The sequence below is a fragment of the Chiloscyllium plagiosum genome, unplaced genomic scaffold, assembly GCF_037043375.1.
Source record: "Chiloscyllium plagiosum isolate Xiang-an unplaced genomic scaffold, Cpla_swu_hap1 HiC_scaffold_2, whole genome shotgun sequence".
NCBI lineage: Eukaryota > Metazoa > Chordata > Chondrichthyes > Orectolobiformes > Hemiscylliidae > Chiloscyllium > Chiloscyllium plagiosum.
The window spans coordinates 55,969,398-55,993,522 of NW_028270140.1; the positions used below are offsets into that span (position 1 = coordinate 55,969,398).

General features: G+C 39.3%; 1 protein-coding gene across 18 annotated transcripts in view; it reads right to left on the reverse strand.

The window, feature by feature from the left end:
- The window catches only part of LOC122562011 (nuclear factor 1 B-type-like), a 637,597-nt gene that overhangs the window by 429,947 nt on the left and 183,525 nt on the right, over positions 1–24,125 (reverse strand). For 17 of the 18 annotated variants that reach the window (XM_043714413.2, XM_043714404.2, XM_087996880.1 and 14 more), the window contains exon 2: positions 16,831–17,362. In XM_043714413.2, the coding sequence (XP_043570348.2) occupies positions 16,831–17,362 (532 nt within the window). Of the gene's footprint in view, positions 1–16,830; positions 17,363–23,656; positions 24,115–24,125 lie in introns of those variants that run through there. The other variant, XM_087996884.1, reaches the window with a different exon arrangement.

The window sequence follows — 24,125 nt, forward strand, 5'->3', positions numbered from 1 at the left end:
TTGATCGGATCTACCCTCGTTCTCGTCATTCTCATGTTTCTCACATACGCATAAAAGGCCTTGGGGTTATCCTTGATCCTACCCGCCAAAGATTTTTCATGCCCTCTCTTAGCTCTCCTAATCCCTTTCTTCAGCTCCCTCCTGGCTATCCTGTATCCCTCCAATGCTCTGTCTGAACCTTGTTTCCTCAGCCTTATGTAAGCCTCCTTCTTCCTCTTTACTAGACATTCAACCTCCCTCGTCAACCAAGGTTCCATCACATGACCATCTCTTTCCTGCCTGACAGGTACATACATATCAAGGACACGTCGTATCTGTTCCTTGAAAAAGTTCCACATTTCAACGACATCCTTCCCTGACAGCCTATGCTCCCAACTTATGCTCCTCAGATCCTGTCTTGCAGCATCGTATTTACCCTTCCCCCAATTGTAAAACCTACCCTGTTGCACGCACCTATCTCTTTCCATAACCAAGGTGAAAGTCACAGAATTGTGGTCACCATCACCAAAATGCTCACCCACTAACAAGCCCATCACTTGTCCCGGTTCGTTACCGAGTACCAAATCCAATATGGCCTCCCCTCTGGTCGGACAATCTACATACTGACTTAGAAAAGCTTCCTGGACACACTGCACAAACACCGCCCCGTCCAATCTACTTGATCTAAAGAGCTTCCAATGAATATTTGGGAAGTTGAAATCGCCCATGACTACTACCCTGTGACTTCTGCACCTTTCCAAAATCTGTTTCCTAATCTGTTTCTCCACATCTCTGCTGCTATTGGGTGTCCTATAGTAAACACCCAACAAGGTGACTGCTCGTTTCCTATTTCTGACTTCAGCCCATACTACCTCCAAAGGCAGATCCCCCTCGAACTGCCTTTCTGCAGCCATTATACCATTTCTAATTAGCAACGCCACACCCTCTCCTTTTTTACCACCCTCCCTAATCTTACTGAAACATCTGTAACCAGGAACCTCCAACAACCATTCCTGTCCCTCTTCTATCCACGTTTCCGTGATGGCCACAACATCGTAGTCCCAAGTACCAATCCACGCCTTAAGTTCACCCACCTTATTTCTATCTACAGTATTGCACCTCAAAGCAACAGGACATTCCTAAAAGTTAAGGCATCATATTATTTTGGAAATGTGCCAAATTGCTTGACAGTTGCCCACCACATTGTATCATTTTTCACATGATGGAACAACTGATCTAATATTTAATTACAAAGGTAATGTCTCACTCTCAACAATGTCCTTTAGAACTCTAAAGATTAATATACATTCTTTTTTTTCATTAATCTCCCTCACAAAATCTCCACTTCTTATAATTAACCACTATTCCCCAGGACATGGTCAGTTTGCTGGAAATATTTTGATTGTGTAGAACTCAGTCACATGAAGCACAAGTTAAGCCAGTCTCATTTTCTCAACTCACATCAAGCTTTCTATTCCCCACTCCTCTGTCAACATTCGGAAGAAAGTGAATGCTTCAGTCAAACGCTATCAGCCACAAATGCTCCCACGGGATGTCTACACTCCACAGGGCTGGAAATTCAGATCAGTGACCCTTGTGTTAGCAAGCCTCACACAGAATTGAAGGAAACAGTGACACCACTAACAATGAAGAGGTCAAGTGGCTCGCGGCTGCTCACTGACCCAGACTTCAGAGGTCAAGGACTTCAGGTAACATCAGGCTTATGATAGAGAACGAGCATGATCAGTCTGTTTTAACAAATCTGCCTTGGTCAATTAAACTCCACACGGCACACTGCTCCGCATTGCAGGGGTCCTGACTTTAAGGCAAATAGTTAGACGGCAGCCCTCATAAATACAGCTCTGAACACACCACAGTAAATTAAAGTTGGTAATTCTCGGGTACACCAATATCACAGTCTAACTAGTTCAACACAGAGACATAACAGGCATCAATTAATTGCAGCTTGCCTGTAGTGTGACACAAAACATTACATTCTTTAGATTAGATTCCCTACAGTATGACAAGAAGTCCACACTGGCCCTTTGAACAGTAACCCACCCAGACCCTACATTTACCCCTGACTAATGCACCTAACACTATGGGCAATTTAGTATGGCCAATTCACCTGACCTGCACATCTTAGGATTATGGGAGGAAACCGTAGCACCCGGAGGAAACCCACGCAGACATGAGGGGAATGTGCAAACTCCACACAGACAGTCGAGGTGGCAATCGAACCCAGGTCCCTGGCGCTGTAAGGCAGCAGTGCTAACCACTGAGCCACTGTGCTGCCCTATCAACACTATTTTTCCCACCAAATCATTATATGTTTTGTCATTTATCTTCAAGAGCAAAAGTCATTACAAGGGAAAATAGTTCTACAAATGCACAGCTTGATCTAAAGTAGCCCAGTCATCCCTGTGAGTGACAGATGTGATAGTCAGCTTATTGCGCCATCACTGAACCATGTGCCATGTGGGAAATAGAGTCCATATCATAGATGTGTGTGAATGCTCAGGTGTAATCTGCTGAGCAGAATCACACTGAAAAGTGCTACAGCTGGTACATAGTAGAAGCACTCCCATTCCTGGGATCAAACAATACAATAGAAAGAACAGTTCTTGTAGTTACAGAACTATAGTAAAGTACATATTACTTGACAATCACCCACATTTAAGGCAAATGTTTATCCATTCCTCTTGCCATGCCACGTGAGAACCATTGAATGTAATGCACCATAATTAAAATAAATTTAATTGCATAAAAGATTAACTAAACAACAAATAATCCCATTATACTCTGATGTACTGCAGTCATCAACATCATGGAATTTTTATTCAATTGTGAAACTATAGTAAAAAGGACATCTTCAATATACCCTGACTGTATTTCAGAATACAGAATATGTTCCCCATTCTGTGAAGAAATCACTGTGCTGTTACAGAGACTTCAACTGATAAACAGTTTTTTGAAGTACTTGTTTGTTCTCTGATCAGTTTTCTATATTTTATATGTGAACCGGTTCAATGGTTAATGTTCAACCTGTGGTTTGATTTCAGCCCGCGTCAACATTGACAGTGAAAAGAAGCTGGGAAGTGTTTCAAGAACTGAGTGATAATTCAAAAAAGCTATTAGAGTTTTACATTAAAGAAAACAAAAAGCAATAGCTCAATTTCAATATTGGATTCATGTCAACTCCACTTTAATCATTAACTTGTTTTCATTGTTTGAAATAATCAACAAACCAGTTTAAATGAGGCAGAGAGAGCACAGGGGCCTACTCTCAAATCAAAAGTTTGTCAAAAAGTTGGCAAATGGAAGCTGGGAAATGATTGGTTGGTGAGCATTTCTATTCAGCCTTACTTTTGACTCTAAGGTGGGTTTAAACTGAGAGCTAGCAAATTGGAAATGACAATTAGGGTAAATTTAAATTAATGTAATACAAAGAGCTGAATATCATGGTCCCCACTGGCATGTTTGCAGGCGGTGTGGTCCAGAAAATTTCCTCCACGCAACTGACTGTGCGGTTGAGAAACAGGAACACTGAAACATTTAACCTACACCACCTTTCACTTGTTTGTGACTGATCTTGAGTTTCAACTCCATGTTCCCGCCCACTCCACATATCCTTCAATTGGCTGAGAAACGAAAGCATTGTGGCTTCCAAGCATTTAACCAATGGAGTGCTCTTAACCCTCAAGGATAGATTATTTATTCATTATATTGATAAAGGCATCAAGAGAAAGAAATCCCTGGTAGCAGTATTCTATATGCACTGTAGAACAGGATTTATCTGAATAAATAATTGAGACATATTACAGAGATAATTCAATAATAGCGGGCAATGCTAACCTTCATGAAGTTTGGGCAAATCAAGTTGTCAAAGTTAGCTTTGAAGATGAGTTCATGAAGAGTATTTTCCGTAATTCCCTATTATTGGTAATTAGGAAAATGCTAGGAACTATTATTAAGGAAATAGTATTTGAATATTTAGAAGATCATAACATTCAGACATATAACAATTACAAGTTATGAGACCATAAGACTATAATATGTATGAACAGCAGTATCTAAGCCTTGAGTAAAATTAATGACTCAGCCTTTACAGCCCTCTGTCAGCTTTGGATCTCAGCATGGCAGATGGTGCAATTTAAAATCTGAAAAGATTGGAAGTCTTGAGGTCTATTGATGATCATGAAACTGTTGTTAATTGACAGGAAAAACCCATCTGGTTCACTAAAGTCCCTTAGGGAAGGATTCTGCTGTCCTTACCTGGTCTAGCCTACATGTGATACCAGACCTAGAGCAATGTGATTAACTCTTAACTGCCCTTTGAGCAAATAAAAATGGGCAATAACTGCTGGATTACCCAGTAACACCCACATTCCATGATTGAATTTAAAAACATTAAGCCGGTGGTTTCCTGTTTTCTATCTCCCTACTTTTTTGAATAAAGGAATTCTACTCATGGTTTTCCCATCTAAATCAACCTTTCTTGAATCTAGGGAATTATGAAAAATTAAAACCAAGGCACCGACTTTCTCATGTTTACAGTTACTCTATTAGCACGTGCAGAAAACTGACAAACTTACAGCAAACTGAGTCAGTGTAAATAGGTCGGATTCAGTTTGGCAAACTTTACCTACAGGAGTGTCACAGGAATCAGTGCTAGGGTCTCAACTATTTCTAGTCTCTATTCATGGTTTGGGTGAAGGAACTAACCAATTGTATTACAGCCAAATTTGAAGATTATATAAAGATAAATAAGAATCAAGTTGTTCAAAGGATAGAAAGAGCAGGATTTTCATTTCTAACTCCCTCCATTAGGACGATATGTGCAGCAGGAATCCAGAAATGCCAGTGGTCAGATCTTAAGGGACACTTTGGAAGAAGGCCAACTTCAGGAATGATGTCCTGTGTGGGCTCCATAACCAGACAATCTAATTAGAACTGGAGGTACCATCTGAAAACAATGGGAATATTTAAAAATAAGAGCTGGTGATAGCTGTCTTTGGGGATAGGGAAAGATAGTCTGTAGTCACAACCCTCATGCCTTTGAAGCTGCTTATGGGAGATATTGTGGAAATTTCTATAAGGCAGTTTCACTCCCTGTTGGCTCTGTTCACAACTAAGGCTTCATCTTCAGCAATAAGGGTTGGGCAACTACCATCTGAAATCCTACAGATGGTGTTAGCCAAATGCCGTCAATAAGAGTTTTAGTTAACGTAATCGGGAAGAGGGAGCGACCAACACATCCTCCATGTGCATATCCCCTTTCCAGGTCCAACAAATAGTCTGCAGTACTCTGAAGTCTGAAAAAGGCTCTAGGCACATTATGTGAGTGTGCAAAACTTGAGCATATGGAGGGAAAGTGAGAGGATATGCACTTTGCCAGAAAGAATAGAAACACAAAAATATTATTCAAATAGAAAGAGACTACAGAATGCTGTAATACAGAGGGGTCTGTGTATCTTTGCATACGAGACACTAAATGTTTCAATCAAATGAAGTAGCGCACATGAAAGAGATAGACAGCTCAATGGTATGGTGCAAAGACAACAATTACACCCTCAATGTCAGCAAAGCGAAGGAGCTGGTCATTGACTGCAGGAAGCAGAGTAGAGATCACACCCTTGTCTGTATCAAAGGTGCTGAGGCGGAGGTGGTTGAGAGCTTCAAATTACTTGGAGTAAATATCACTAATGATTTATCCTGGTCCATCCACACTGCTGATATAGTCAAAGAAAGCACACCAACACTTGTACTTCCTCAGAAGACTAAGGAAATTCGGCATCTCGGCAATGATTTTTCCCAACTTTTATAGATCCACCTATCCGAGGCATCACAATTTGGTTTGCCAAATGCTCTGTCCAAAACCATAAGAAATTGCAGATAGTGGTGAAAACCAGCTTTCCTTCCATTGAATCTGCCTGCAATTGCGCTGCCTCAGAAAAGCAGCCAATATCATCAAAGACCCCTTCCACCCCAGTTATACACTCTTCCACCAGGAAGAAAATACAAGAGTTTGAAAACACGTGCCAACAGATTTAAGAATAGCTGCTTCGTTGCTGTTATCAGATTTATGAACTGATCTCTCAAATATTAGATTTGATCTTTCTCTGCACTTTGTAGCTGCAACACTAGATTCTGCATTTTGTTCTATTACCCTGATGTACCTGTGTAAAGTATGATTCGCCTGGTTAGCAGGCAAAACAATACTTTGCACTGTATCTCATACACGTAACAATAATAAATCAAGTCAAATCAAATGTTAGCATACAAGTACAGCAAGTAACTAGAAAAGTCAATGAAAAGTCATTTCATTTCTAAACAAAGTAAATATTAATGGAGGGAGCAAACACAGAACATGCTGGAGAAATTCAGCAGAGAAACTCTTCTGAACCCGCCATACCAGATTCTAAACATTAACCTTGTTTCTCTCTCCACAGACCTGCTGCCAGACTTGCTCAGTTTCTCCAGCATTGTCTGTGTTTGTTTCAGCTTTCAAGTTTCTGAAGCCTTTATATAAGCATAGGGAAGCCCTGCTACAACAGTATAAGACATTGATGATTCCGCAGTCAGATTATTCTGTCCTATTTTGGTCTCTTGTTTGCTTACTCATTCTTTATCTGTGTCCAAAACTAGTCATCTTCATCATTGGCAGTGCCTTGCAGACAAAGATGACTCTCTTCCACTCTGAGAATGAGTCTGCACATGGCCATATAGACTAATACAGCTTCCACAGGCTCTACTATACTTGGGGCAGAAGGTGCCCACAGGAAGTAATGGCTGGGTGTTGGTGTGGCAGCACTTTCGCTGTTTTCGCTGTTTTTACCAGGCTTCTGCTTTTTTCCAGAAGGCAAGTCTTCAGGTGCTCAACGCCTTCCCGGATGTTTCTCTTCCACTTTGGGTTCTCTTGTGTCAGTCATTCCCTGGTGTCTGTAGGAATGCTGAACTTCACCAGTGAGGCCTTAAGGGCATCACTAAAAACATTCCTCTGTCCACCTGTGACTCACCTGTGACTCATCTAACGTTTCAAATCAGGGAATAGAGCACTTGTTTGAGGAGTCTCGTGCCATGCAGACAACGTGCTCAGCCCATCGCAGCTATATCAAGGGTGGTCAGTGCCTTGATACTGGGGATGTTGGCCTGGATGAGGATGCTGGTACTGGTGTATCTTTCTTCCTATTGGATTCACAGGATCTTGCACAGACAGCATTGGTGGTACTGCTCCAACACCTTGAGGTGTCTGCTGTCGACTGTCCATATCTCAGAGCCATATAAGAGGACAGGAACCACCACAGCTCTATAAACCATGATCTGATGTTGTTGTCCTTGAACACACTTAGCCTTTTGGAGGCAGTGCTGGATCTCTTCATCAACAGCTGCTTTGACTGACAGAACACTCCCGAGGTTTTAGAAGTGCCCAACTTTCATTAAGGCTTCCCCTTGGACCTTGATGCTGGGCCAGATTGGTGGCAGATCTTCATCTTGCAGATCTTCAGGATGAGACTCATCCTCTTATATGCCTCAGTAAAGATGCTGATGAGGGTCTGGAGTACATCCTCTGAGATTGCAAATATGCAAGATCCAGTCACTGGTTATAATGACTTGCGGTTTGACTTGAAGGGGACGAACGTGGAATAATTTCCCACAGGTTCTGTACACTGTTCTACTCATTATATCATTGGGCATGCTTTTGCTCCCTCAGCATATGTTGACTTCTCATCTATGAAACCATAGCATCAAGAAAGGATTTTTGAAGTTCTGAGCAAGAATGCCCCATGTGGCTGCCTGGTACACCACACAATTGCAGCACAGAGGAGGGAGAAGGGGCACAAACTGTCTGACTTAATACACACTCACATGATGTCTGACTGCTCCAACCGCAAATAAGGGTCAACATTTGGACTTCAAACAAGCTAAACTCTTGACCAGAATTTTGCACAGCAAAGTACTGAATAAAATTTTCTCTGGTCGCAATGTAGTTTGCTGTCAGGAGTAATCTGCATTACTGGCTCGGTGGAGAATAAAGCAGTAAGGCCAGGCGTTTGAGAGAAAGCATAATTAGGGAATTTACACAACTGCTTGTTCACTAGAAGAGCCACTGTCCATCAAGTGGCCCACTATTTTGAGAACTGGTATTTGTCTTTCATTCAAATTGTTAAATAATCTGTAAAATACTTGAGTTTCAGGAAGAATTAAATGTCTTTCTGACATATATAATGAAGAGAAAATGTTTTAAATATGGTCAGTGACTAATGGTCCAAAAGAAGAGGCCTTGTTCCTGATTATTATTCACTTTAATTCATTTCGTTCTCTGGCCACAGATGCATGATCACCAATATGGTTTTAACAAACACAAATAAAAAATGCTGGAGAAGCTCAGCAATTCTGGCAGCATCTGTGGAGAGAGAAACAGCATTAATGTCTTGAGTCTAGTATGCTGAATTCCATTTCTAACCCTACGTAATCACATTTGCAAAGGGCACTACCTTGTGTTTTCTATACTTGTACAGTAAGTGTAAACTTGTGGCAGAATTTTCACTCCAATCATCCATGATATTTTAAATAGCTTAATAATATTTGATTCTCATGAAGTACTTGATCAATTTAACAAACTGTTGAGGATGGAAAAAAGAACTTCTTAAATTCAATTAAAGGTGCAATATTCTACTGCCTTACACAACACATCTTGATTCCCATGATACCATCCCTGATGTCTCCTCCATCAACTCCCAACTCCAGAAATATGTTGATCTCCTGAAATGAGAGGAAAGCAGAAGTGACACAGGGTGGCATGGCTCACAGCGCCAGGGACTCTGATTCAATTCCAACCTCAGGTGACCGTCTGTATGGAGTTTGCACAGTATCCTTGTGTCTGTGTGGGATTCCTCCAGGTGTTCCGGTTTCCTCCCACAATCCAAAGATATGCAGCTTAAATGAACTGTCCATGGTAAATTGCCCATAATATTGAGGGATGTGTAAGTTAGTCGCATTTAGTCAGTGGTAAATGTAGAATAACAACAGAATGGAACTGGGAGGTTACTCTTCCGAGGGTCAGTGTGGACTTGTTGGGTCTAATGACCTGTTTCCGCACTGTAGGGATTCTATGAGAAACCCAGCAAGTGTTATTACCTTTGATTCAGTCTAATTTGCCAGTCATTAGTCATACATTGGCCAATAGGGCTAGATATTTATTTCAATAGATACTCATTACCGTTGCTTGCAAAATAAAGATGGAATTTTAAATTGAAACTGGCAAGGAAAAATTAAAATATGTTAAATAGTGCACAAAAATCTGCATTTCTACAATATTTAGCTGACACTTAAAAACTCACACTAAGTTTTAAAGCTCTTATTAAACAAATTTAAAAAAAACTTCAGTCCCTGAGTTTACTCTGAATAAAGCAAAAAATATGAAAGACAGCAGCTTAGAAACAACGACGGTCAAAAACTTTTCAGTGTTCTTCACTGCATTGCAGATGCCAGTCAACGAATCACAGGCCTCGTAGACATAGATAATCAGCTTTCGATGCCAAGCCCAGTTCCACTGGCAACCATTATTGGCTCCGTGTAAGTGCCTTAATCTCTTGGCTTGAGCAGAGCAAAATGGTGGCTTGCAAATCAATGGCACAGCAACAACAACAGCACAAAATTGTTTCCGTGCTTTGCAGAATACAATTTTAAACCTAAAAAAAAGTGTTTGTTGTCCTGCATCTCAAACTACTGCAATCAAATGAAGTTGTTCTGCACTCTCCATCAAAAACACCAGTCTGCAAAGTAGACTTTCACCTTCTGATTTTTTTTTGAGTTAAGCTACGATACCAATACTGATCCATTTTCTCATCACAATTTCTCTTCTGGCATAAATCGGAAACCATGCCATTTCCGATACTTGCATAATTCAAAACATTTATATGCAAGATATAAAATAAATTATCAGAATTATAGGAGAAATTGTTAAAACAACACAGCATTCATTAATTTAATGTATTATTTTCTGCCCAGTTAATTTTGCTTCAATAGATCTCAATTCAGAAAAATTAAGCAACAGGAAAGGCTTTCATGTGCAATCACTTCTGCATGCAGATATACATGAGGTAGAAGAAAAGCAGACAGGTTTCTAAAGAATTAAGTCATGCCATGACATGAGAAGGAAAGTAAAAATTACATATTTTTTGCTTAAATTTTTTTGACTGACTGGAGTGACAGTAAGCTCGGAACATGGAAACAGGACCTGCAGCAAATGGCTGCAACAGCAAACTATACATCCAAGATTTCAAAAACTGATAGCAATTACAACTGATTACATGAGGGAAGGGAAATAGACTGGGATGGGAGAAAGAGGACAGAGAAGGACAAGTGCCTTATATGGGTACTGTCCCATGGCATATGATCAGACCAGCAGAAGGTTCTGTTTAAACTGGCCAGATGGACATTTCTTTCCTTGGCTCCACATTTCCTGTTCCTTTGACATACATAGAGCCCCAAGAAGCCAAAAATGGTATTTCCAAAAACCATTTTGACACAGACAAGAAACAGACTGTTGAAAATGCCGTACGAGCACAAGTGTCCTTTGCAGCATTTATTCCCCTGGAAACTATTTTTAGAATTCTTTTTTACCATGTGCCAACAGATTGTACTCATGGGAATATATGAGCAGGCTTTAGACTTTTATAAAAAGTGGAACTGCAATAAGCCCTCCCTCTGTCAATTTCTTTCCACGAATACAGTACAGATAAAAGCTGTAAAAAGACTTGAGAATGAAAAATACAGCTTTCAAAGGTTAAAGATGAATTTATTGCAGGATCTTATCGATCCTAGGTTTACTACAGTTCCATGACAAAGAGAAACATTTTGTTCAGGAAATTAAAAATGACAATAGGTTAATCTTAGTCTGCTTCCATACATATCTTTTGGACCGCAGGCTATAGGGGCTGAAGGAAAGGCCAAATCTCAAAATACTCCAAATTGGCCAGTGTCTAGTCTTTATTATAATCGTCAATTACCCATCTCCTCTCAATGGCAGAAAATCGAAACTGGAAACTAGTCCATGTGGGAGAGGAATTGAAATAACTCTGCAGATAAGGCATCCTGTCACCAAATGACACTTAATTACACATGGAGAGTCCTCAACCCTGATCCATTTCCCTTAGAGCCAGCTCTCAGATGTCTGCCATTCCTTTTTTTATTTTATTAAACAATTACAAAACAGTTTACAAAACAATTTACAAAAACTGTTAGCATTTACAACTGTATACAAGAGACAGCAATTTTACAAGGGAGACGAGCAGTGCCACTCCTGTTTTTATCTGTCAGCCAGAGATCCCTGATTGGACTAGATTAAGAGCCCCAATTAGAGAACTCATATTCTATGAGGTCCACCTGGCTGACCTCATTACAATCACTACGCCCCTCCCCTCTGAACCCGAGGACATTGGCTAGTTCGTTTTTTGGCAGCTCCTCCTGGGACGTTTTAGCACCAGGTCAGTTCCTCCAACTTTGCCTCGAATTCATGCTGCGTATAATGCACAGTAGCTCATCTCTTGCACGTGATGCATCTCAGAAGAAATCCATTCTCCTCTTCAGATCGCAGAAGGCACCGAGATGGCAACATCTGTCATATCCACCTCAGATTCTGAATTATCTACAAAGCTTTATGGAGGAGCAGAACTCATAGGTTCCGGAACAGTCAGAAAGGCTGCTGAGGAGCCACACAAGTTTTGCTCCTTTTGCAGCTTTCAAATGGTCCACATGCTTGTTCAGAACTGTCTAATCTACCCAAACTTTATAATATCATCGGTCCTGACCTCACATTGAATACGCCTCTTATGCATGATGCAGAGTCTTCCTCATGGCTTCAAAACCAAACTTCATCTCTTCAGGTAAACTGTCTCTCTCGCTTAGCGGAGTCTGCTGGAGCTATCCATAAAGTTGGTCTCATAAACAAATAGGAACCAGATCAGTTTGGTATTGAATGAACTTAGAGGCCGTTTCTTTCAGCCTGCCTTCAAAGTTTGGATTCATTTTTCTGCCAGAGCTTTGGATGATGGATAGTATGGAGCATAGACTGAAGACCATTCAACTTCAGGAAATATGTACTCAAATTCCCTACAAGGAAACAATGGCCCATTACCTGTGACTAAGGCTTCCAGGAGTCAGTGTATTGCAAAGGATGCGTGTAATTTTACTATCATCGTTCCCATGTTTGACAAATGAACTCTATACACATCCACCCACTTTGAATGGACATCCATAGTGACGAAGAACATTGAGCTCATGAAAGGACCTTCATAGCCAATGTTTAACTGTGTCCTGGATTTACCCGGCCATTCGCATGAATATGGAGGAGCTGTTTGTGTCCTGGTTGGCAATCTGGACACTGGCCCACCAACGTAACTATGTCTACATCCAATCCTGGCCACCAGACACAACTTCTCACCAACATCATCACTTTGGAAACCCCTGGATGGCCCTGGTGGAATTCAGCCAGCACTCTTGCTCCCCGTAATAATATGCTGTCCTCTACTGTGGTCGGGTCTCTCTAGGTCCAAAAAGGTTTCAATTCTGGTTGGGACGACATTTTGGTTTCCCCTATCACCACCAGCTGTTTCAGTTTTGGACACAGAAAGATCCTCTCCTGGCAGAGTTTGATATTGTCAGCTGTGACTGGAAGCATGTCCAGAAAATTTAAAGCCATTACAGACTCTTCCAGTCATGTACCACTGGCGGCGTATCTGCCAGTGGGAAGTGCTTCTTGGCACTGTTCCAACTTCTAATTATTGCACATAGAATTAGAGCCAACTGCTGAATTCAGCCCGAAGTTATGGGTGGCTCTGCCTTGTTCTTTTTAAAAAGCAACATCCATTAATAATACAAATTTATGTCCATAAAGGTATTGGTGGAACTTTCTGACTTCAAATCTAACAACCAAACCTTCCTTCTCTATTTGAGTGTATTTACGCTCTGCATTAGCTAAAGTCCTTAATGCACACACTATTGAGCATTCCTCTCCATTGGGCCACCTATGAACCATTACTACCCTGACGCTGTATGGGGACGCATGCCATGTCAATACCAGATCTCACATGGCAGCACAGTGTGCCAACACCTTAGACAATCATAGCTGTTTCTTCACTTCCCTGAAAGCTATGGCTTGGTCTGTGACCGTTTCCAAGGCTGAGCCTTTTTTAACAGCTGATGCAAAGGCGCCAGGATGGAGGTCAGGTTACACGTGAAGTTTCCATAATAATTCACCAGCCTAAGGAAAGACCTAAGCTTCAGTCCGGGGCACCTTTGATCACCCTCACCTTATCTTCCAACAGCGGTAAGCCGATCTTGTCAAAACTATAGCCCATTTGGGATGGCTGGAACACAATTATTCCCTTCAAAGGCATATGCTCACCAGGGACAAATGTCTAAGGACTATGTCCAAGTTCTCTAAGTGCTCCTTATCGGTCTTCCCTTATAATCAGTACATCATCTAGATAAATGGTGACCGGGATAAACTTTGCAAAATGTTCTCCATTGTCCACTGAAAAACTGCACAGGCTGACCATATCGCAAATAACAGTCTTGTTTCTTGGTTAAAACTCTTATGGATATAAATTGTAGCATACTTCTGGGAATTCTCATTTCACCACAATTGTAAGTATGCATGATTCCATTACCAGAGTCTAGATTAGAGTGGTGCTGGAAAAGCACAGCAGGTCAGGCAGCATCCGAGGAGCAGGAAAATTGACGTTTCAAGCAAAAGCCCCTTCATCAGGAATGACTCCATCACCAGCTGCCTGAAGGACAACTCCTCCACCAATTTTGCATATAAATCATCTATGCAAGTGATTGGGTATTTATCCAGCTGCAAAAAGCAGTTTACTGTTTAAATCCACACAATGGCGAACTGACATGTTGGGTTTCACAATCGTTATGACCAGAACTGCCCATTCCACAAACAGTACTGGTTTGAGAATTCCTTCACTTTCCAGCCATTTTCTAATCAAAAAGTGTTGAGCCAATCTAGGTGATTCTTTCTCAACCAATTTTGCACCATAAACTAGGGCATGGACATTTTACTATAATCATTGGTAACTGAACTAGCCGCTTTGCATAAGACACCAGAACTGAACCTTAATCTGTCAAGGTTCCCTGGTATAGGTTCTTAGTCTAGCCAAAGTCTTGTGCAAACATAAGAGTTGTAGTCCACAGCGAACTTTGTTAAAGACTGGTTCGGTGATCAGTGAAACGGCCGGTATTGATCTCCATGAAAACCAGGTGACCAATTAACCAGATAGTTACTTTGATTGGGTCTGACTTGTATGTTGCTGAGCAATTTAACTGTTCCAAACCACTTTTCAGTGTGCGCACTCTTCTGGATACCGGCCTCTCTTACTTTATTTAGTGGAACTTTTGCCATCTCAAGTCCACATACCAGCAGCAAGTACAATGGCTTTCTGGCCTGGATCCTGTAGAAAATTTTAACCATTTGGCCAAGACTTGGCTTTATTTTGGTGTATTGCTGTGGATTGACCTAGAGTCCCTCTGTTCAAAATATATTCCTCAGTGAGGGTACGCAATTGCCTTGATTCATTTTGTGTGCTCAGTCAGATGGGCAAGGGTGTCCACTTCCATTGGAATACCCTGCAACTCATATGCTCAACTTGTAGCATTTTCCAATGGTAAACCATTGCGTGTTTGAAGTCCAGATAGGCTTCAGGTGTTAGGCGCTTTTGCGCCTAATCATTCATCCAAAATACCAAATAGTCTCTCAGCATCTTATTCAATGTTAAACAAAGTCACATGCCTCTGCCAGTCATCTTAACCCAGTCAAAAATACAGGATTTCCCAGTTTCTCATGTTGCCGAGTAAAAGTGATAGCCATTCTGAATTTCAGGAGAGTGCAATTATCTTTAACTAAATCTGACAACTCTTGAAAGTTTTAGTATCTGGCGTCTCAAAGAATGTTAAGTACTGAATAACTGAAAAAGCTGCAGGTCTACAAGCTGTCATAGAATTACTCATTGGTTTTCATCTCTTTCAATGTCAGTTTCCCAGAACAAAATGACATTCATTCCACATACTGGGCCAGTCTTCGATGGGGGCGGATCAGATCAGTCAAGTTTCCTAAATAACAACATGATGCCAGAAATGCTTACCACAACTCTAAGATGACTGCTGCAAATGAATTTCTTCAGCAGCATGCTTTTCTCTTGTCGCTGAATTAATTTCACAGAGGTTGATATTCAGTCACCAAAGTCACCCTTTAACTACACATGGGAAGTCCTTGAAACTGATCCAGCGCCCTCAGAGCCAGCTCTCAAAAAGTGAACACTCCTGTTTTTTATCTATAAGCCAGGGCTCTCTAACTGAACCAGATTAACCGCCCCAATCAGAGAACGCATATTCTATGATGTTCACCTAGCTGACCTCTTTACAATCACGACAGTAATGAAGGAAATTACAGAGATACGGGAAGAAGATGGTTTCCTCTGTTTATTAAGAAAGAAGCGATGGGATAGGAATGCTAAGAGTACAGTCTACAATAAGGGGTAAGCCATTCAGGACTGAGATGTGAAAGAACTTCAAGACTTAGGGAGTTGTGAACCTGTGGAATTCTCTACCACAGAAAGCTGCTGGGGCCAGTTCATTAATTAGATCAAAAGGAAGCTGGACTTGGCCCTTGTGGCTAAAAGGATGGCAGGAATGAGATACTGAAATTGCATGATCAGTCCTGATCATATTGAATGGTGGTGCAGATTCGAAGGAATGAATGGCTGACTCCAACATATTTTTCCATGCTTCTATGTTTGGAACAGTGGGATGGTTGTTGACAGTCTTTTCCTTCATTTCCCAAATACCACGCAGGTCATGTGACAGCTTCAACATTGATCCTCCCCCATTGACAAAGACACTGACTGTAGAAAAGATCCAGAAGTAAGCCCCTTTCTGCAATGCAAACCCACTGTTCATCAAATGCCAAGAAGAGAGTTGTATGCTGCAGTTCAGGAACACATGTGGCCTGACAGGTGCAACAGGAAACACTTCAGCAACATTCCTTTCTTTTCATCAAAATCCAGGTTCTGTGCCACCAAGTGACTTTACAAATGAGTGGTTACTTCTTACGTCAAGGAAATCCAGAAGCGACAAGAGGAAGTAATGTATCATAGACAGAATTCACAATTTCAGCCAATCCCTTATATCTCCCTGCAGTTAAAGATGATATTGGAATGGGTCAGGTATCCAAGCTAGAAATATTTCCCGTACCAGGAAATAAGAAATGTAAAAGAAGAAACGTGATTTTGAAAGGGCACTTAAAATAGTTCAAATCTAAGTTCTGTTGAAAAAGGAAGCTTTCGGCAATTTTTGCATAATCGTGCAATGTTATTGGCTAAAAGGTTATATTTATTCTGTACTATGGTGAATGTTTCATTATTGACTTTTTAAAGATGAAATTAAGATTCAACCTCCAGCTGCAGCCCCAGAGGGGAAATAAAAGGTCCCTCACAAATAGGCAGTCAGTCAATTGCTCAAATTAAAATCTATGCAAGTATCATATTTAGTTTACAACTATTTTCAAAAGATGAATGTTTCTGAAATCACATGGCTTATATAAATTTTAGTATCCTGCATTCACAAGACTATCTTACATCAAAAGTCTTATGACATTTTCCATCTAAATGTAATACTGGCAACATGGTTTGATCATGTTTTGTTCGATGTGATTGTAATGCAATTTCAATATAATAGATTAGAATAGTGAATACATTTTTTTCTGAATTAAACCTTAAAAATTAGGTGCAGGTCTCTGACCCACTAACAATGAGCATGCCAGTAAACATGCCGCCTTACCTTGTTCCTGAGCGTAGTAAGCCAAAAACAAATCAAGCTCTTTCACCGATACAGTTATGTGATGGGGCTGAACACAGAGTAGTGGATTGGCGCACTGTGGGGATTTGACAAGACGCTCTCCATCAGTACTTTCCAATGGGATGCCTTTAAACAGGATCACCATTACTAGATCCAAACGCCACACCTTGTCAGCTTGCCGTAGACAATCGATTCTTCGCATCTTGCCTTTCTGATCAGGGTTGGACAGGACACAGCAAGAGTGCTTCTTGCCTGTAACAGTGAGCACAAAATCCTCCCGGTACTCCTGCCGGATGTCCTTGCGGAGTTTTGCAAGTAACCTTGATGCCCACTTTTGCTTGATTTCTGGCTTCTCACTCAGCAGCTCATCTTTTACTGCTCTTTCTTCATCCTTAGACATTCGTTTCTCGTGCTTCTTGAAGTATTTACGTTTTCGGGCTTGTAAATTGAACCAGGTATATGCAATTGCACGAACATGTGGAAGAAGTGCTTCAATAAATGGATGGAATTCATCCTTTAATACAAAAGGCAGAAGAATAACAGAAAGAAGTCAGCAATTGTAACAATTTTATTTTGATCACAATTACATTAAGAGAAACTTGAAAAGCTAAACATCTAAATAAGGTTGCACATTTGACTTTGGTTCTTATTAATTTCATCACAGGGAATTATATTTCCTATGTTTAATAATATCCAACTGGTACATTTACTTTGATGGGAATATGGTGCTCAATCATAGTGCTTGAGAAAAGCAAAGAAAAGCTATTTTAAACAAGTAGCCAAAAAAGGGTGACCAGTATCAGTTAGACTTGTGAGCAGAACTGTGAATGTAGCAATAGTTTTCCTCCTCACTCTGTAGATAATTGCCAGCTAAATCCTATGATTTCAGTTTACCTATATTTTTCACTTTTGAGGATCCTCTCAAGAAATTACAGGAGAAAACAGTGCATGTTCCAATAGATTCAATGCCAGTTCTCATCAAACCTTCTGATATTCCTGAACTGCAGTCCCATCCCAGTTACTAATCCCAGTTAGTATTCAGCAGGGGCCAAGTTGGGCATTGGGTGGGTGGAGGTGGGGGTGGGGAGAGGGGTGGGTGTTGTTATCCTATTGTTGAAAATGTAAGATGGTTAGGAACGTCAGAATTAAAGAAGTCAAGTAAACATTTCTACCAGACACATTAATTCCTCAGTCAATTTCTGCTTTGCTTTCTACTTTGTAATTTTTTAGGGAACAGAACAAACATGCTCAAAGTGCCATTTCACAGCAGGCTAGGAAGCCCATAATGCCATTTAATTTGCTATACTGATCACGCCCAGTAATTACTCTAAAACATTTTAAAATATGGTGTTCAACCTGGAAAAGTGTGAAGTGATCGATTTTGTAAGGTTGAATTTGAATGCAGATTACAGGGTTAAGGGTAGGGTTCTTGGCAGTAAGGAGGAACAGAGGGATCTTGAGGTACACTTCCAAGTTAAGAAGGTGTATGGTGTGTTGGCTTTCATTAGGAGGGGGATTGAGTTTAAGAGCTACGAGGTTATGCTGCAGCTCTATAAAGCCCTGGTTAGACAACACTTGGAATATTATGTTCAGTTCTAGTTGATTCATTATAGGAAGGATGTGGAAGCTTTAGAGAGGGTGCAGAGGATGCTGCCTGGACTGGATGGCATGTCTTATGAAGAAAGGTGGAGAGAGCAATGGCTTTTCTCATTGGAGTGAAGGAAGATAAGAAGTAACTTGATAGAGGTGTACAAGACGATGAGAGGCATAGATAGAATGTATAGCCAGTGACATTTTCCCATTGCAGAAATGGCTGTAAGGAAGGACATAATTTCAGGATGATTGGAGGAAGGTTTAGGGGAGATGTCGGAGGTAGGTTCTTTACACAGACTGTGGCGGGTGCATGGAATGCACTGCTGGCAGTCTACTAGAATCAGATACGTTAGGGACAATGAAGCGAATCTTGGATAGGCACATAGAAGATAATACAATTAAGGGTATGTAGATTAGTCTGATCTTAGAGTAGGATAAAATGCCGGCATAACATCAAGTGCTGAAGGGCCTACACTGTGCTGTATTGTTCTCTGTTCTATATAGCTGATGCTGGACAATGAAAGTGATAACTTGGCGTGCAACTAATTGGGAGGCGATAGACTAGTGGTATTCTCACTGGACTGTTAATCCAGAGACCCAAGTAACATTCTGTAAATCTGGGTTCAAAGTCTGGCATGGTAGATGGTGGAATTGAAATTCAATAAAAATCTAAAACTAAGAATCCAATTATGACCATGACACCATTGTGAACCTTGGGAAAAACCCATCTGGTTTATTAATGTCCTCTTGGGAGGGAAACTGCCATGCTTACCTGGTCTGGCCTGCATGTGACTCCAGACCCACAGCAATGCGGTTGACCCTTAACTGTCCTCTGGGCAATTAGGGATGGGCAAAAAATGCTAGCCTAGCCAGCAACGCTGTGAAGCTTAAATTCTTTGTTTTACTTGATTATTTATATTTTAACAAGTTAAAGCTAAAGATCATGTCAGACCATTCTTGACTCTAAATCATCATCCTCATCAGGAACAGGTTAACACTTCCATAGATTCAATGGACAATTAAATTTCAGCAAAAATAGAAAATTCCTGCCCTATTCCACAACATTTTGTGTTACATTATTTTACTCTCCCTTTTTTCCTAAATTTAATCCAATGAAGTAGTTTGCCGCATAAATGGAATATGTATGTACAAATTGAGAATTTGATTGTTAAATGTCATCTTTCTTCAAGGCAGGAAACTAAAATCAAAATAAAATTTATCATGATCTTGGTGGTTTTGTATAAAATAAGAAGACAATAAAGAGTTAAGCCATAAATTTCTTTTTGCATGAATAGCAGCTCTGTTCTGGGTAACCACAGCCTGGTCAAAATGCTTCAGCAGCTCTCCTGTACTCCTATTGTTTGCTTTTCTAACTATCCATTTACAGGGGCATTTTGGTTTCAAATCAGGTGCATAAAAAAGAGTCAAGTTTTTTTTCTAATATTTCATGCACTTCGAACAGCAACAAATAATTTACCTCAGCCACTTTAAAAAATTGTTTTCACAATGCTTACCAATTGCAGGCCTACAACACTCTGCACCTGATAATCCGAGCTGTAAACATTGAGGAGTTTCAAAAATGTCTTGAGCTACAAAAACAAGATTTTGTACTACTCACTAATTTTCAACTCCACCACCGCCCTCCATTCCAGCATTTTTTTCAACTTCAGTCATTTGAAATGCAATTTATCATGTTGGTTTAGTGTGTGCAGAAATAAATTAGAACCACTTCACTTAACCTTTGCACACTGTTCTCTATGTAAAGTGCTTAAGAAGCCACTTGCAATCATAATTCTTCATATAACATGCAAACCAGTTCAAGAAAATTCCTCCTTGCTTTTCTAATGGTTTAAGTGGAGCTTTATTTTTATTGACAGATGGCTAAATCTTATTTAAGAATTATGAAAAATTTACAATAATAATTTTAAATAATAATAACATATTTATTATGACTTTAGAGATCCTGTTAATTTATTAACTACTATTTAATTAATAAATGTTATCGGTCTTTTCAATAATAAGACTACACATTTGCCATATATAAGAGGTCCAGTATTATTCCCCATATCTCAAACAAATACATTTACGGCACTGCATTCAATTATTGTAACAATTTACCCTTCTGTCCAATTCTCAGAAACACCAAGAAATACAAAGTTACATATTTACATTACTCTCCAAAAACAATGCATTTTTTTACGCAAGTTAATACCTCAACAAAATTAAAACTTACTTGAAATAACTCACAAGCATTCAACTGAAAAATATTGGCTCCAAAATAAGAGAATGCAAGTATCATTTCTGCTCTCATTTAAAATGACAGACTTTGAATTGGCACGGATTTTAATTTCAGGCCAAGGCAATCTTACGACAAGTTTTCTTGCCTTGCCAGTGGTGTTGCTTTTAGACAGCCAAAGTGAAGACAATGTAACTGAACTCAAGTTATTTTGTTTGGTAGATTGCCATGGACAACCAAAGCTGTACAGAAATGCACTTAAAACTATAAACTGATCATTTTAAACTAAACATGCACACTTGTGCAGGATTTACAAATTCCTTAAAAGCGCTTAAGCAATTGCTATCTGCCACCATTGCCAACATCAAAAATGAAATATTTTCTTTCCCATCATTTTAATCAACTAATTTATTTTAAAAATAAGCATTTCTGCTTCTCTATCGAGACATTTTTCATTTTTCTCTAAGATAGTGTTTACATTTTAAGATGCCAAATCATTGTGAATAAGAAACTGGGTCTGAGCACATATACATTTACCCTTGCCATAATAGCAGCTTGGATAAAAATGTTCAAACATGTTTATAGTTCTTAAAATTAAATTGATCTAAACCAAAACTTTGTAGTTTTTGGTTCAAGGCCTGTTTTTTTTTAAATAAAGCATAATTGTTCACTCTGGTCAGTAGTAGAATGTTGCAAGGTTTTCCGACTGGCTAAAGCTAAATCATAGCTTTTTCTACATACATAGCTCAAACAATTCACTAGATACCGAGTAAAAGAGTAGACCAATCACATGCAAGAACATTGATTTATAACTTTGCTTCAGCATCAATATTTTGTTAACAAGCTGTAGCATTGTCACAAAAATCTTCAAGCTGACATGCCACATCTGACATCCATGTACATTTTGATACTAAACAAAAATTGATCATTATTCCCTCCACTTTTATCCGATGTGTCGCTAAGCATGCGAAGATGTAAGTGACAATATTTTACAAGTAGTGCTTTAAAAGATTTTGTTGAGACTACAATTATGTATGGTTAATTTACACTGAATCATCAATTGCTTCTCTTTCAATTGACATTCATGGAATACTAAAAAAACACAGGAAGGCAGCTTTAAATTATTACATAAATATTGTAAAGCAATATTAGTGCATAAATAATCCACAAAAATGTGCTCTTAAATTTCAAATTGATTTTTTTTTACTGCAATCAGTCTCATGAATAGAATATGAACAAAATGGCTAATGTCTTCAGTAGTTGCAAAATTGATTATTATAATTCTAAAATCCTTCAACTTCATATTTCTGTTTATTTCAATGATAGTTATGTCAAAGGTTATCTGTTACATTTTGCCCCTGAAGTAATTCAAATTTAATTTCTTTGAGCAGTCAATTCTTATAGAAAACAAACCAATCGCAGTTAATCTCATCCGTACGCCAAACAAAACAGAATGTGGGAAACAAAAAGTATTAGCTAAACAAATGTATGACTGTTCTCAATTATGAAAACCACATAATTTTGCTTTCTTTGTGCCCAATTCACACATTAATATAGCTTTGTGTTCACTTGTTCTCAGTTTAAAAAAGTACTGCATTTACTTTTCTGAATAAGGACTCACAAATCAAACAGACGCATTTCTGTTGTGTAAATAAGCTAGCCATATTTTATTTGATCAGTTCTGGAATAAAAAACACTACCATATCTGTGAAGTTTGTTACAAATATTTTTAACATGTAAACATTGACTGAAAACAAACTCAATAATAATAATTTGGCTAAATTGTTTTGGCTCATCTACTTATTTGGTTGCACTGTTTAATCAATGTCAAAAAAAACTCCAGAAATACATACGCCAAAATACAGCAAAGCAAAAAGCATTATCATTCTCAACGATTAAACGTACAATTTTGAATTGGGAATGTTATTATTAGATGTCCTTTGTTACATAATCTATCTTTTAAAAAATAAATCTACTGCACTTACCACCAATATCTTTAGAGCAAAAATTAATTCATTTTGTTGAGAGGAAGCAGCCATCACAATTGTCAATCTTTGTTGCCAGCATACTAATATTTATAGCACTACTTGAACAATTTAATAAAATTACAATTTTGATCTTAAATGAATGACACAAATGAATGTTAAAGTTCCAAACTTTTGTTGTACCTCACCTTTCAAAATATTTGTGTGGCTTTAAAAACTTTGTTACATATGTAAAAGTTTAATTGTAGCTAATTAAAGACTTTTTAAAAAAAAACAAAATATTCTCTCAGGTGCAAGTTTAACAGTTTTTAGTATGTGAATACATTTCATATACACTCATCATTTTTTCAAACTATTTTAATAGATTATTGTAGATATAATCACTTCTCTAACCAATTCCAAGTCCCATACCCTGTGCTTTCAATAGGCGATCCATTCCTTAATCCCCAGATCCAAGAAGGATAAAGAATTTCCAAAGGAACAAAAAATTTTTACACTCGAGCAAATACTGTTCTGTATTCAATCCCCTCAGAAGTTTAATGTAAAAGAAAGGCAGTCATTAATAAATCATTCAATAAGTGATACTTCTCAACACAAATAGTTAAACATCAATAGAATGATGAAAAATAAGCAGATGATGAATTTTTACAAGTAATCCCGTCATGAAGTCCCTTTGCAATATGGTACATTTCAAACTTAGAACGCAATTTCAAACTGCCTCTCAGTGAGCAAGCTAGGTTACTTGCAAAAGCACTAAAACACATATATCACGTAATTCTCCTAAGTCCAATGACCCTATATTCATATCTTTCTGGACCGTTAATATATAATGACCGGGAATTGCCGTTGAAAACGAAGTAGAAACTTCAGTAAATACACAGAAACGTAGCAAAAAAAAACTCTTGGTGAGTTTCTTTTAACCTGGTTGGGCGACCGATAACTGTTTATTCTGTCAATGCTTCATCAGGAATGGCACAATTTTGCAAGAACTCACATGATGGAATTCGTCGTTTTTAAATAATAATAATAAAGGAAGGGAAAGGCCTCAAATAAAAAGTCGAAAATGTAGGTTCGCTGGCAGGTACATTGCTGTAGACGCGGGCTATTTCTATCTAAACCTGTTCCCTGTTGCGACTGCTTTCTTCAGAGTCTGGCCACTTTCGTAAGTGACACATCTCCATCCATTCGCTGCCAGTTTACTCCCGAATCTACAGCAATAATCAGTTTGACTGCCACTTCTGTGTGTGTGTGTGTGTGAGAGAGAGAGAGAGAGAAGGGGGGTGGGGGGAAGAGGTGGTGGAGAGACAGAAAAAGAGAGATTTTGTTTTTGTTGTTGCTGGTAAAGGACCGGCTCTGCGGCACTCCATAGCTCTTCCTAAGCTGTTCCAGGGGAAAGAAATAACTCGCCGCGATCTGCAAACACCTTCTACAAACTACCAGAGCAGTTAAAGTAACGTACCACG